This window comes from Symphodus melops, assembly GCF_947650265.1.
Source record: "Symphodus melops genome assembly, chromosome: 9".
Lineage (NCBI taxonomy): Eukaryota > Metazoa > Chordata > Actinopteri > Labriformes > Labridae > Symphodus > Symphodus melops.
In genome coordinates this window covers 26,281,565-26,296,564 of record NC_136699.1, presented here as the reverse complement: position 1 = coordinate 26,296,564, position 15,000 = coordinate 26,281,565, and the positions used below count along the sequence as shown (strand labels likewise).

The following is a 15,000-nucleotide window of genomic DNA, read 5'->3' as shown; positions in this document are numbered from 1 at the left end:
ACCCTGATGGTGCGTTCAGGGAACAACTACAGAAGGGTAAAAAAACATGAACAGTCCCCTGGAGCCCTGATCCATACCACACGTTCTCAGGTTATTAAAGGTTCATCTGCTGGTCTTATTCAGATCATTAAATAATAAGTTATTTATGCTATATTAGTTTATTATGTGTGTTTTTAACACGTGAGACCAGATCCACTTTGATGTCACATTCATTTAAAGTGCGTTAGTGTCTGTAATGTTTTATCTGCAATTTATGCTTTGAACCTATTTTGACCTTGGTTTGCTGAAAGTGTTGTTTACACAATGTTGGGAGCATCCTAATAAAAAGAAGAAAAGATTATCTTGATCGATGGCAGTCTGAGAGAGTGAGACAGAGCTAAAGAGAAACAGCACAACATGAGGATGTAGCTGACAGAGTGCATGTAGAGAAAAGAGAATCATTCAGTCCGTCCTTCCAGACCAGCCAAATGACAACATCCTCCTCCATCATAATTTACTCCTCTGTCTCACTTTAAATATCTGACATGCTGTGGTGCGGTCGTTACTCGTGAATATCATATTGATAAAAAGTGCAGAGGTTACATGATCTTCAAGCCTAAACTTAACCCTCTCTCTGCTGACATTCACCACATGGTCATATATTATTACACTGTCCTGTGCACAGCTGGGAGTAGAGGACTAGTTTCAGAAGGCCAGAGTCAGCTGGTGTTTGGCGACAGATGCTGTGATGAAGGGGATCTTGACTTCAGCCAGGACGCATGGTGTTGGTGCATCCATCTTCTTTATTACCTGTCTATAGGAGCCTGTATGTGTGCATGTTCTCCCACAGTCCAAACACATGCTTGTTACCTGTACAGTCGTGAATGTGAGTGTGGCTGGTTGTCTCTATATGTCAACCCTGTGAGCGATTGGCCACTAGTCCAAGGTGTACCCCGCCTCTCGCCTAATGACAGCTGGGATTTGCTAGAGCCCTCTGTGACCCAGAACAGGAAAAAAGCAGTAAAGATAATGGATGGATGGATCTGTGATGATGTGCCTCCAGATGCCTACCGTATGTAATCCAGGTTTGTATAGACCGCGAATAAACCAGTCTCTCTTCCATATCTCAATCACCAAAGATGTTTTCCAGAATAGCCACTTACGAAGGCTGGGTGTGCATCCATCATTTCAAAACCTCAATTCTTTAATTGGCACTTTTGTGTTTCAGTTTCTCTTTAATTTACCTATTAAATCCTTCAAAAGCTTTTATTTGTAACTTGGTTTCAGATCCACAGTTATCACAGCAGGTCTGTTGATCTTCTATTCAGTCAGTTCTACAGAATCTAAATGTTCCTTGTACATGCTCTTACGTTTGTCTTTTGTCCAATCTGTGCATTTTGAATGTGCATTTCTTATTTCATTTGCACAAATAGATGAAGGTACAAATTAAACACACGTCATGAGTCTTGGCATTATCTTTTCCGACGGCCCCTGAACGCATCATGAGATAACCTTAGCTAATCGCCTCAAACGGAAACCAGCTGAGAGAAAGAAGGGTAGAGAAGACAAGATGGCGGAGTGAGTGGGTTGCGCTTTGTACCGACGGTTGCGACCCTGGAAGTTTGACAAAATTGCCCCCACCGAAGGATTGAAAAGGTCGAAAAAGGGGAATCGAAACCGTCGAAAGTGTGATTAAAACGGCGGTTTCTGTCCCTCATCACGCGAGGAGGAACGGACAGATTTCGCGCCGCGGGTCCTCGCGACGGCGTTAGCTCGATGCTAACGTTAGCCTGCGTTAGCTCTGACTAGCTGATCGAGCTAGCCGCCGAAGGCCGCAAGCTTTCCGGACTCAGTTTGGATGTAAATACTTCAACTCTGCGGAGATTTTATTCGATGAAGATTCGCTGTAGGAGGTAGCATATGAATAAATCAAACGAATCCAGAAGATATCTATCATACAGCTCGAGTTGTTCCGTTGGTTATCGGTAGTTTTTTTCGGATCAGGAGCTGGTCGATAATTAGCTCCATCAGCTGGACAAACAGGACTCACTCACCATCCGCTGACATTCAGAGCTCATCTGGGGGAGATCATGGCGAGCAGCAGCGGCTCCAAAGCCGAGTTTATAGTCGGTGGAAAATACAAGCTGGTCAGGAAGATCGGATCCGGATCTTTTGGTGACATTTATCTGGCTATTAACATCACAAACGGAGAGGTAACGTAACGTTCGTGGTCTGTGTATAATCATAGTAAGGGGTCCGGATCATGTCAGGCACTTTGTCTTATAGGTTTTAAAAGTCACCTGGAGGGTGTGAAGTGGATTTGATGAGGCATACATATGAACATATAAAGTTTACCTCTTCTGTGACAGTGACTGTGTGGGTTTCAGGCTGAAAACTTTAATATGTAAATATGTAAACTTTAATATGTTTTGTATTTCGCTTTTTAAGGAGGTAGCAGTAAAGTTGGAGTCACAGAAAGCCAGGCATCCACAGCTGCTGTATGAAAGCAAACTGTACAAAATCCTGCAGGGAGGAGTCGGGATCCCGCACATCAGGTAAGAGGATCAAAAGTACCTGTCAATCATCCCTAAGTGTGTGTGTATGTGAGAGAGCGAGATGTAGTGTTTGCTGCAGACAGCCTGCACAGAGTCGTGTTGTCTGCTTTGTGACTTAAAGTTTGTTTAGACCAGCAGTCTTGCGGTCTTCGCGTCAGGCCTTCACGTCGGGTTTCATCTGTAACGACGGCTTTTCTGCTCCTGCTGAAACACGCCGTCGTGTTTTTACCCCTCATGTCAGCACGGCTGCTGTCCACAGACCAGATGTGTCGTGAAAGTGAGCAGCAGCAGCTGTTTTTTTTTTTGTTGTGTGCAGATGAACACACACAGCTAGTCTCTGGAAATGGCCGCTCCTCTTTGTTGTGTTAGCTCCAACATGGCTGCTGCCTGTCAGAGAAAATGGCGGCGGAGCTGAGCGGAGAAAACAACAATCCCAGCCCAGGAGGAGGGTGCGTTCACTGCGGGTCTCCTCTCTCTGTCACTGCGACTGATATGACATGTTATTATAGTGAGCTGTTTTCTAACTGTTTAATGTGAGCTGGAGCTAAACTATAGTTCATCTGTACGGACAAGCTGTGGCCTACTTACACACACAGACACAGTAAACTGAAGCATTGGTACACTCTGTAATACACACCGTGCAAGAACTGAAAGCATACTTGTATTGTAGGCCAGGCTTGACCCATGATGATGATGCTTAATGTTTACATGAAGTTATTTTTGTGTTACTAAAACTGGACTTTTATTAAAAACTGTGAACAAGTTGGTCTACATTTCTGAAAGTGGGACCGACGTGCCTTGATGGTACAGTTGGGACTCCTCATGTGTCGACCTTAAAACTGGCCTCACGCGTCTGAGCGTGCTCCACAGGTTCCTTTCCTTCCCAGAAGTGGAACGACTTCAATGATTAGAGTAGAAAACAAGAGAGCACATGGAGTACACATGGAGTGCTGTGTAGCTGTCAGTGTTTTCATACTTTGACATGCACCCAGTGTGTCTCTGGCTGACTTGTTTGTCATTGTTTGGTGTCTGAGCGGGGGAGGCATACAGCCTTACTCTGTAGTGGAGTCAGAAGTACTTCCCTCTTTCAATCCATTCTCTCCACATGTTTGTGTGTAAGAGGAAAAAGGAAGTAGTCCTTTTTAAATGGCCTGATTGAGCTGTAAACATGGCTCAGCTGTGCATGCAGACGGTACTGATGGTTCAGTTTGGGTGTGATCACAGTTAAATCAATCTGATCCTGTTTAAATGGATGTAGGTAGAGTCGGGCCTGCTGTCAGACTGAAGTGTGTTACTCTGCCTCGGTCAGAGTAACACTCGGTGAGTGTGTGAGGACTATGGTCATGCCTCATGGTGTAATGTGATGTACTGAGTGTTCACGTTGAAAGAAGTGAACGTGTTTATTTTCTGCTCCTTCAGCTGATCAGAAAGCTGCTTTGGTTTTTGTCCCTGATCCTGTGTGTGCTGTTAGTCGTTGGTCCTGTGCTGCATGGAGCTCATGTAGTGCTCTAGTCTGCTGTTATACAGCTTTAATTAACAGAACAGACTTCTTATGAAGCTACTGATGAACTGAAGATGGTCAGATGATGTAAATGCTCTGAGGTCGATTGAACTGTGACTCATGATGAGCTTGTGAGCAGATTGAGGGTGTGACCGAGTAAATATTAGTGTTCAGACCTGTTCTTACTGATACACAGTGCCCCCCTCTCTGTGGTACGTCAGAGAGAAAATACACTGTGTGCGTGTGTGTGTGTGTGTGTGGTGTTCATTTTCCTCCTGTTCTATATCTGGCTAACAGCACATGCTAACACAAGTCCATATACAGCCTGCACTGCAGCTGACACTGGGAGACGCACAATGACTGACTAGTGATCTGTGTAACCTGAGCTACACACACACACACACACACACACACACGGTCTGTGTGTAACCATGGTGTCCACAGTGTATAGTGACTTAGAGTGGAGCTTGCAGGTAGTTTGTGTGAATGGATTGATAATGATTGAATGTGAGTCAGCGTTCAAAACTCTGATGTTCAAGGTGTGCCCTGTGTTTGAACATTAAGAGGCGAGGCTGAAGTCTGCAGGTTATAACATGATGATTATGTGTTAAATTAAAGCAGGTTATAACATGATTATCTGTTAAATTAAAGCAGGTTATAACATGATGATTATGTGTTAAATTAAAGCAGGTTATAACATGATGATCTGTTAAATTAAAGCAGGTTATAACATGATGATTATGTGTTAAATTAAAGCAGGTTATAACATGATTATGTGTTAAATTAAAGCAGGTTATAACATGATGATTATCTGTTAAATTAAAGCAGGTTATAACATGATGATTATCTGTTAAATTAAAGCAGGTTATAACATGATGATTATCTGTTAAATTAAAGCAGGTTATAACATGATTATCTGTTAAATTAAAGCAGGTTATAACATGATGATTATGTTAAATTAAAGCAGGTTATAACATGATGATTATGTTAAATTAAAGCAGGTTATAACATGATGATTATCTGTTAAATTAAAGCAGGTTATAACATGATGATTATCTGTTAAATTAAAGCAGGTTATAACATGATGATTATCTGTTAAATTAAAGCAGGTTATAACATGATGATTATCTGTTAAATTTAAGCAGGTTATAACATGATGATTATGTGTTAAATTAAAGCAGGTTATAACATGATGATTATCTGTTAAATTAAAGCAGGTTATAACATGATTATCTGTTAAATTAAAGCAGGTTATAACATGATGATTATCTGTTAAATTAAAGCAGGTTATAACATGATGATTATCTGTTAAATTAAAGCAGGTTATAACATGATGATTATCTGTTAAATTAAAGCAGGTTATAACATGATTATCTGTTAAATTAAAGCAGGTTATAACATGATGATTATGTTAAATTAAAGCAGGTTATAACATGATGATTATGTTAAATTAAAGCAGGTTATAACATGATGATTATCTGTTAAATTAAAGCAGGTTATAACATGATGATTATCTGTTAAATTTAAGCAGGTTATAACATGATGATTATCTGTTAAATTAAAGCAGGTTATAACATGATGATTATCTGTTAAATTAAAGCAGGTTATAACATGATGATTATCTGTTAAATTAAAGCAGGTTATAACATGATTATCTGTTAAATTAAAGCAGGTTATAACATGATGATTATGTTAAATTAAAGCAGGTTATAACATGATGATTATCTGTTAAATTAAAGCAGGTTATAACATGATTATCTGTTAAATTAAAGCAGGTTATAACATGATTATCTGTTAAATTAAAGCAGGTTATAACATGATTATCTGTTAAATTAAAGCAGGTTATAACATGATTATCTGTTAAATTAAAGCAGGTTATAACATGATTATCTGTTAAATTAAAGCAGGTTATAACATGATGATTTCCAGCTTTTCAGAGGACCATGAATGTATCATGAGAGAGTGAGGCGGCCACACTGTGCTGCATTCAGGGTCTGGTTATACTGGCCTTATGTTGGTACAGCCTGTGTAACCTGCTGGTCCTGCTGCCCCTCCCCCCACAGACTACAACCTGTCTTTCTTACACCTGCAGTGTGTGCTGCTCGAGGGGGGGGGGGTGAGCCTGTGCTTACATATTACCACACAGACATTTAGATGTTAGACATAAAGCGTCATATTATAAACCTGTTAATCAGGGTTTAACACCTAAACTTAACTCTTTGTTTTCACACAATCTGTGGGGTTAGTTTAAGCTCAGAGCCACTTCTCAGGGTTTAAACTTTCTTTGTCCCTGGGGGGCGTTTTGAAGGCACACAGAGCAGAAGCATAAAGTGCAAGATAAACGATTTATAACAACAACATAGGCGCTCAGTATACTTTTAAAATGCCAGCGACTGGTTAGACTTGATGCTAACGGCTTCCAGCTATTAGAGACAACATCGTGTTGTGATTTTTAGCGAGGGGGGGGGGGTTGACGTCAGGAAAGGAGCCCCAGGCCAGACTCCAAACCTGGGCTGCCTGCTTTGAGAACTATAGCCTCCGTACATTAGGCGTGTTGTGTACACCAGCGCACAGACGAAGTCGGGAAGACTTGATCCGCTCAAACGGTCGGTTCGACTTTTCTCCGTTCACTCTCACCGTGTCTGCAGCTAACATAACGATAGCATCGTCCTCGCACAGTGGCTGTAGTCTCAGTCTGTGAACGTCTCTACTCAGACTCTGTGAAACAGCACAGCTGGGAACTCCTTATTTAGAAAATAAAGCCCAATTTGTGATCAGATAAAATTATTAAATCTGTGATTGATTGATTGAGCACAACATAATGCTTTCTCAGTTAAATGTACAGTAACGGATAAGGCTGAACGATTTATCGTTTTCTGATCGAATTCACGATTTCAAAAAACACAATCACGTGATCGCCAAAGCCGCGGTTTTTGGCAGTGCTTTTCCCGACTGACCCAGGAGCTGTTGTCAACTAATTCACTCACGCCGTCTACTCTGCCCCTGCGTGTGTGCGTGACTTCTTTAGCCTGACACACAGCTCCACAGATAGCTCACAGTGTTCCTCCAATAAAGAAGCTGAATTTTCTGTGTCCAGTCTTTAATTAAAGAAGCTGTAAAACTAAACAGACATCAAACATAAGTTATTCATCTCATTATATGCTAAACAACCAAAAAGTCAGCTAGCTTGATGCTAACGTCTATGAGAATTTGAATAGGAATGCTAGCAGTTAGCATCGCGAATGTATCAATTGTTGTCTCACGTTGTAACTTTATTAAACATACTCAAAAGAAACAATACAAGAGCTAAACATGAAATGACGCTCACAGGCAAATGTTTCAGCCGTATGGGTAGAAGAAAATATGGAGACAGTGTTAGCTTCTCTTGTTGCTAAACTTCTGTGAACTAAGTCACCTACGGCAACCCCAAAGGCCCAAAATACATCAACACTTATGAACAGAAAAACAAGAACATCACACCGTCTGTGTGTTTCTTCTTAATAAATAAATCTGAAATCAATTCTTAACTTTAGTTTTCAGTCTATTAATTTAGAGTTCTGGCATTTAAAGTTTTAACTGGTATGATGTCATTTCCTGTCATGTTTGTAAATATTACTGTACATCGAAAACATTGCCCAAACTTGATTTGAAACAAAAATCAAAATCGCAATTTCTGCCAGAAAAATCGCACTTCAATCTTTTCCTAAAATCGTTTAACTTTAGTAACAGATGTTTGTCACCCCCTGGAAGAAGCTGGTTTGAGACTTTGGATAAATGAGATTGGTCTCTCATTAATCACGTCAGTCATCGCCATGGAGGAGGAGGGGATTCTCTCCATAACAAGTCAGAAAACATTACAAGGAGGTAAACGTGTTTGATGCTGTCGTGAGTCAGCATCAATGAGCTTAGTTAGAGTTAGGTGGTTATTGGTGTCATTTTACGACGTTCAGGACTAAAACGGTGGTCAGCATTTTACCATCTGACCTATCTGCTGACTGACCACAAATCTCAGAGCTGCTCTTCAAGGGCTGAGGGAGAGAGACTGGCACACACACACACCACTTTGAATTCAGTCTCCATTTAATTTTTTGTGTGATTGAAGACAAATAACCTAAAAGAAACTCCCCCTGGGTTTATTCCCCCCCGTTCATCATCACCCGTGTAAACAGGTTCAGCCCTGAATGACCCGTTCTGCGTCACGTTCGCTGTCCTCTGTTTGTTTTGCCTTAGTACACATTTCCTGCCCGACAAACAACCCGGAGAAATCCTGCTGAACCGATCTGTGACACACTTGTGTTTTCAGAGGTCTCAAACCGAAGGATATCAGAACGTCATGCTACGTTTAACAGACCCTGTTGTTCCTGTCAGGGTCACATGGGGACCTGGTGTCAGTGATGTACAGGATGTAGACGTTTATTCAAACACTGTTTGGTTAACTGGACATGATATGCAGAGTGAAGACTTTGATTTCCTTTGTAATAAACAGTTTAAACTTTATTGAGGTCAGTCTGTGAGCGACACTCACAGCTGTCTCGATGTTTCCAGTCACGGATCAATCACACAATCCCTGAAATGTTTCTTAAATAGGAGGCAGAGTATGATCTGTGAGTTTAGTTCAGTCAGTTTGTGTGTGTGTGTGTGTGTGTGAGATTCCCCTCTAATGATGAACTGTGTGTGTGCAGGTGGTATGGACAGGAGAAGGACTATAACGTCCTAGTGATGGATCTGCTGGGACCCAGTCTGGAGGACTTGTTCAACTTCTGCTCCCGTCGCTTCACCATGAAGACGGTCCTCATGTTGGCAGACCAGGTAACTAAAGCCCCGTTTCCACACAGCAGTCCGGTACGGATCGGTTTTGTTCGATTCAGCCTGATCCCGTTTATGTTTCTACAGCCACCCGTGCCCTGTTTGCTAGGCGGCGTGGAAGCCGGATGGCAATAGCCGCTATGTAAATTGCGTCATATGATAACAGCTAACCGCTAATGAATTCAACAAAGGAGAAAAACGCTACACAAACAAAACCAACGAAGAAGACATCCAGCAGTTCATCTCCTCTGTCACTGTCATGTGACTCTTTATTACAAGAACTCATCCAGCTTTGTTTCAGAGAAGGCTGTGAGCGGCGAGGACAAATACACACGGAAACACTCAGCTGTGTTACACTCAATGCTTTAAACACGCCAGAGTTTTGCATTTTCACTACTTTAGAACGTCGACGGGACGATTTTCTTCGCCGTATACAGCCTTTTAATATTTCTGTCGGGACCAGAAAAGAAACTGCCGGAAATGCCGTTCTGAGCGGACCAATCACAGCCCTTGTGGTTCACGTCGTCACTTAGTCGGGACTTTTTTGGAGGTGTGCGTAGGGTCCACTTTGACCGCGTAGCTACGGCGTGGATGTGACACAGAAGTATGAACTAGGCTTTAGACTTTACGTCAGAAACATCAATACTCTGAAGCACATTTCAAAAAGGCTACGATAACGTGCAGTGCAATAAAACTTGAGTTAAATGTACAGGAATAAAAGTCAGGTTTTTATTTGTACCTGGAGGTCGATGAACAACACGAGCTCTAAAACATGATAAATAACTACAAACGATAAGACGTGATAGAAGCCCTCAACGTTTCTCCAATCAGGGCAAAGGTGAGAGAGAAATCTCCACCGATAACATCGATTTTAAAAACATTAATAAATAATCTTAGAGTGTGACACTTTACCTAGACTGTAGAGCCTTTTTAGGCCCCGCCCCTCAAGGTCGATGATTAACCACAAGCTTGAAGCAGATGGAGAAACAGGCAGTCATTTACTGCCCTGTCAGTGAAGATAGAGCGAGTGTGTCGAGATCAGCTTATAACAAAATAACAGTGAGTACAGATCGTAGCACGGGGACGTCTGTATCCAGAGTGAAGAGCTCAGACATGTCGCCCACATTCAGCTGACTAGCTTCTCCCAGGGCCGACTCCTGAATGAAGTTTTTCACACACGCTCATCTGTTGCCGTACATGTCATTGAGTTTATAAGGTGCTGCGTCACCACAGATCACCACGGTGAACAACGGCGACCGCCACAACCACACGTGAAGTCACCTCACCACACAGTGTTCAGACAGTCGCACAGACACGTGTAACCTCGCCCATTTGTTAACATTTCAGCTTTCTGCCAAATGAAGCTGAAGAACCAGCTGATTTAGATGATGCAATATGTCAATGCCGAAAAGATCCGTGTGAAACGAGCAAACATCCTTTGAGCTCTCCGCTTGCAAATTTAGTTTTCTTCACAAAAACGCAGTGACGTCAGAGACAGAGACGAGCGTTCACGCCACAGAGCCGTGTGCTCTCCGTCCAGAACGACAGATGATCACCACCTTTAATCATCTTGGGGAAATGTCCTTCATTGCAACAGACCTATTCATCAGATTAGGAAGTTAGACATAATAAATATGAATACGTTAGAAGTTCCCCTGCTCCCCTCTTGAACCACCGCTGAATCTGAACTTTACAAACTCCGTCTGTTTTATAAGTCATAAGAAGTGAAGACCATTCATGCTCGTGTGTTTACGTCTGCTCCTGCAGCACGTGTTGGAGGTAGAAAGTGGAGCGTACGTGTATCATGTCCTGCACCGTCTGTCTTCTGCATGAGCCAACGGAGAGAAGTCCAACTGACCACATCATGACCAGTGATAATCTGACGTGCAGACCAGGGTTAAACTTCTATCTCCACATTTTTTTCGACAAATGGCGATACTCGATATATATTTATGTAACTTATATTAACGGTCAGTTGCACAAGTTCAACATAGCAAACAAGTGAATTAATTTTCTGCATCACAAAATAAACGGAGATTTTGAGTTTGGCTCAGAGAGGAAAAACTTGCAGCTCTACGGGAGACGAGTAGAATGTTATTTTAATGCAACATAAACTATAGTGATGTTAACAATAGTGTCTTACCCTGTATCTTGTTTGAAAATGTGTCTTAAAAACTCGATGTATCGCCCAGCCCTCGTGCAGACAGCAAAGGAGTAGTGAAACGTAGCTGTTCAATATAAACAACATGGTGGATAGCTCTGTTTGCCCACGAAACAGAAAAACAACTGACATTTGGTGCTTGGCCGGTGTTGATTTGGATCCTGGCTCTGATGATGATGATGAAACAAAAAGTTAACCATCGATTTTTCTCCTCTTCTTCAGATGATCAGCAGAATTGAATACGTACACACAAAGAACTTCATCCACAGAGACATCAAACCAGACAACTTCCTTATGGGCATCGGCCGTCACTGTAACAAGGTAAGGCTGAACACCTGCACCATGTGACCTATTGCACAGGTAGCATAGTAACCATGGTAACCCAGCAGTCCTGAGGTGACCCTGAGCACTGTTGTCACAGCTAACACCGCGTAGTTCATGCTCAAGTTTGGAAGTGTCTCACTTTGACCTGCAGTACAGCGATGCAAAAAAAAGAGGAGGGACGTGATTGGCTCTGCTCCGACATTCTGAACACTGATTGGTTCTGTGCAGGTAGAACCTTAGAGAATGGAGCGAGTTAGTGTAAAAGCATTAACCACTTAAAGTGAAACATCTTAGAGTGTTTCAAAGGGCCGCTTCATGTGATTATTATTTTTACTAATATGAGACAATCACTCAAACATGAAACTACATATCAATAATAAGTCACGTCTCATATCTCTTTATCAGAATAATCTGAATCACAGCTGCTGTAGGACGAGCACACAACGTCCTCAGAGCTAGCTTATGCAGACAGTCACTGGCTGTGTGCGCAACAGCACACTTTTATACTATTTACACTATGACTTCACACTGAGGATGTTGTCAACAGTCGGGTTAGTAAACCGACACAGTCACTGTGTTTTTCTTTGTATTGGTGTCCTGATTTAGTTTTTACTCTTTGAGTGACGCTGCAGCAAACGGAGAACATGTTTGAGTACATTTGCTGAAACCTTTAATCACACTTTACAGATGAAGCAGACTCAGCAGGTTGTCATGAATTTAAATCTCGGCTCTTGGAGTGTTTTCTGTTCGTAACGACAGACATTTAAAGGTAAATCAAAAACAGGTTCTGCACATGTGAAGGCTCCATGAAAGTGTGAGCGTGTGGAGATCATCAGGTCGGGTAGTTACTTTATTGTCCCCGTGGGGAGATTCATTCTGTACAGGCAGGGAGACACCATAGCACACACTCACACACATATAACACACATCAGTCCTCAGATATCTGTTTCCATCATCACATGTTGTTCACAGTTTTGATGGCTGTTTTTAAAACGTACTCTATTGTATCTGACGGACCTGTATCGTCGAGCAGAGGCTAGCAGTGTGAGGTCAGGATTAAAGCTGTCAGAGGTCATCAGTTTCATTTCAAAAGAGAACAGAACAGGCTGTCATGCTATCGATGTTTCTTTTCTTCTTCTATTGGCTCAGACAGCTGAGAGTGAAAGGAAGTGTGTGTGTGTGTGTGTGGGGGGGGGGATGACATGCAGCAGTGCCACAGACACTGTGACCAGGACTTTGGCTTCTGTTGATATTTGATCATTTATGAATTTTCTCGAACAAAGAAGATGAGGTGAGAATGAGAGATGTGGAGTTAAAGCGAGCCACGAGGAGCGTTCAGTTTGTGGGACCTTTGTAAGTGTAGTGTGAAGTTCCCTGACCCGTGCTTGGAATCAGGATTTGGTAGTCCTTAAATCTAGGTGGATCAGGGGGTCCAGTTTAGTTTTTCTTTAAACAGCTGTGAGAAAAGTGAACTGCATGAAATTAAACTTGGTAGAAAACAACAGATGGTCTTTTTGCATCTTTAACACTTTATATCTACTCGCTGAGGGGTGAATGTGATGTGTTATCTTAACTAAAGAACATATTCTATTACATTTTAATGTAAAAGTGGCGTTAATCTTGTTATGGCCTGTGTAATACCATCGTATGTAATACCTTAATATCGGTCACACATCTTTTTGCAGCTTTGTGAAAATCAATATAAACTTTAGTTTTGTTAATTACGGTTTCTTCTATTTGATAAGTCTGTCGTGTGAACGTGAAGGGACAGGCGTTGGAGGCGTGTCTCTGGAGGAGGCGTGTCTCTGGAGGAGGCGTGGCCTTGTTTTGAACATCTCCTGGATCAAACAGTCTCACGTTCTTCCTTTCAGTGGAAGATGGTCGGAGTCTTATTCCAGAAGCATGTAAACATCCCGATTCTGATCCAAACCGGGACGAGACTCAGAACCAGGAAAATCTATTTTATTCTGAAGCTCATTTGTAGTTCATCGACTTTCACGCAAAAATAGTTCCAGGACAAGTTTTACTTACTAAAAAGCTTTTAGTCGATTTCTAATTTTAAAATCAAGCTGTTACAATGTTCAGTTTGTTTCCACTTGTATTGTGTGTGTGTGTGTGTGTCTGCACACTATACAGCAGATCATCCTACATTCAGGGGGGGCTGTGCTGTGTATGAATGTATGATGAGTAGGGATGTAACGATTCACTCGAGTCACGATATGATTCACGATTCTGGGTTCACGATACGATTTTTTCACAATTAAAAAAAAAAAAAAAAAAAGTTTTTACAAAATGAGACTGAAAAAAAAAGAGATAGCTTTAATTTTGTATGAAAACACCGATGCACCTCGTAATCTGTTTGGCTCTTAAACTTGTTTGGATGAACAGGGCTAAGAAGTCTTTGCAGCTACCATGGTAACGCCTGCTGCTGCTTCCAACCAACCCCGTCTGCTCTACAGCTGCAGATACAATAAAACGCGCTGAGAGCATCGTGTTGATGACTTTATGGTGAAACAGTTAGCCGCTCTGGGTCAGAGAGCTCTCTGAAATGAACTCACCAAACGGAAAATCTTGATCAGCTGTGAGCTGTGTTGATTTCAGCTGCTGTTACTGCGATGAATTTTTGAAAGTACCGTGGCAGCTTTGAATGGATGTTGAACTGCCCCCACGATGGATCTTTCCATCCCTAATGATGAGTGGTTACAGGAGGAGGACCTGTACGAGTCCAGTCTATGAACATGACTCACCTGTGTGGACACATGATAGCAGCTGAACACAGAATCAAACTGTCGTTGATATTCACTCAGATGTGTTGGAGTCTGAAATATGAAGGAGTAGTGTAAGAGAATGATCGGCTGTAACAGTCAGAAGCCTCCCGTGTGTTTTGAATGTTTCTGTCAGTCAGCTGCAGCTCCTGATCGTACAGTCGGAGGGATGAGGAGTTGACGTTGTTGTTTCCGTCCCCTTCTCATGTCACAGGTTCACCTGTGTTCACCTGTCCTCCCCGCTCTTAGCCCTGTTAGCTTAGCATCATCTCCTTGCTGTGATAGCATGTTAGCCTGGAGCTTAGCGCAGGGCCGTGCTTCTCTGGTGAACCTGTGTGTTCACATGTTTGGACTGAGTGGACTGATGCTTTGTTCCTGAGACTATATTTACTTTTAATCCCTTTACACAAATAACCTTTGAGCCGCGTAGGTCTGGACTCAGGATTGTTCATGTCCAATCAGATTCCTTTATTCTGTCTGGAGATCAAACTTTTCATTCCTGATTTGTTTTGTAATATTTCACACTCGGCCTGACTCTCCTGTATCTCAGTTTAGACGAGTAGAAGCATCCAGCTGGATATTCAGACACGTCTCACTGTCTCATGTCAGCTCACTGTCGCTCTGTATATTCTGATTGAAGGCGGTAAGTGATTTTAATCAGCTGATGAGCCAAGTTTGATCACATGACACAGATTCATTCAGTGTGCTTGTGTTTAAATCTTCAGGCTGTAAAGTTGACAGTCAGACACGCTGTTGTGTACACTGATGCAGATAAACATTAAAGAGCATCGATTCAGGTTAGAGTACTAACACACCTGTAGTCCAAGTGAATCCTGTGATTACTTTCTGTTACCTGTGTGTCGGTTTAAATCTCGATTAACCATAGACGGCAGCTCTCTCTCTCTCTCT

General features: G+C 42.0%; 1 protein-coding gene across 1 annotated transcript; it reads left to right on the top strand.

Annotated features, from left to right (window-relative positions):
- Positions 1-1,498: 1,498 nt before the first annotated feature.
- LOC306829876 (casein kinase I) lies at positions 1,499-11,365 on the top strand. Its single transcript, XM_079353078.1, has 4 exons — positions 1,499-2,192; positions 2,428-2,534; positions 8,718-8,844; positions 11,225-11,365. Exons 1-4 carry the CDS (start codon positions 2,070-2,072, stop codon positions 11,348-11,350), a joined length of 483 nt encoding a protein of 160 aa, XP_079209204.1. The 5' UTR covers positions 1,499-2,069; the 3' UTR covers positions 11,351-11,365.
- Positions 11,366-15,000: the final 3,635 nt, after the last annotated feature.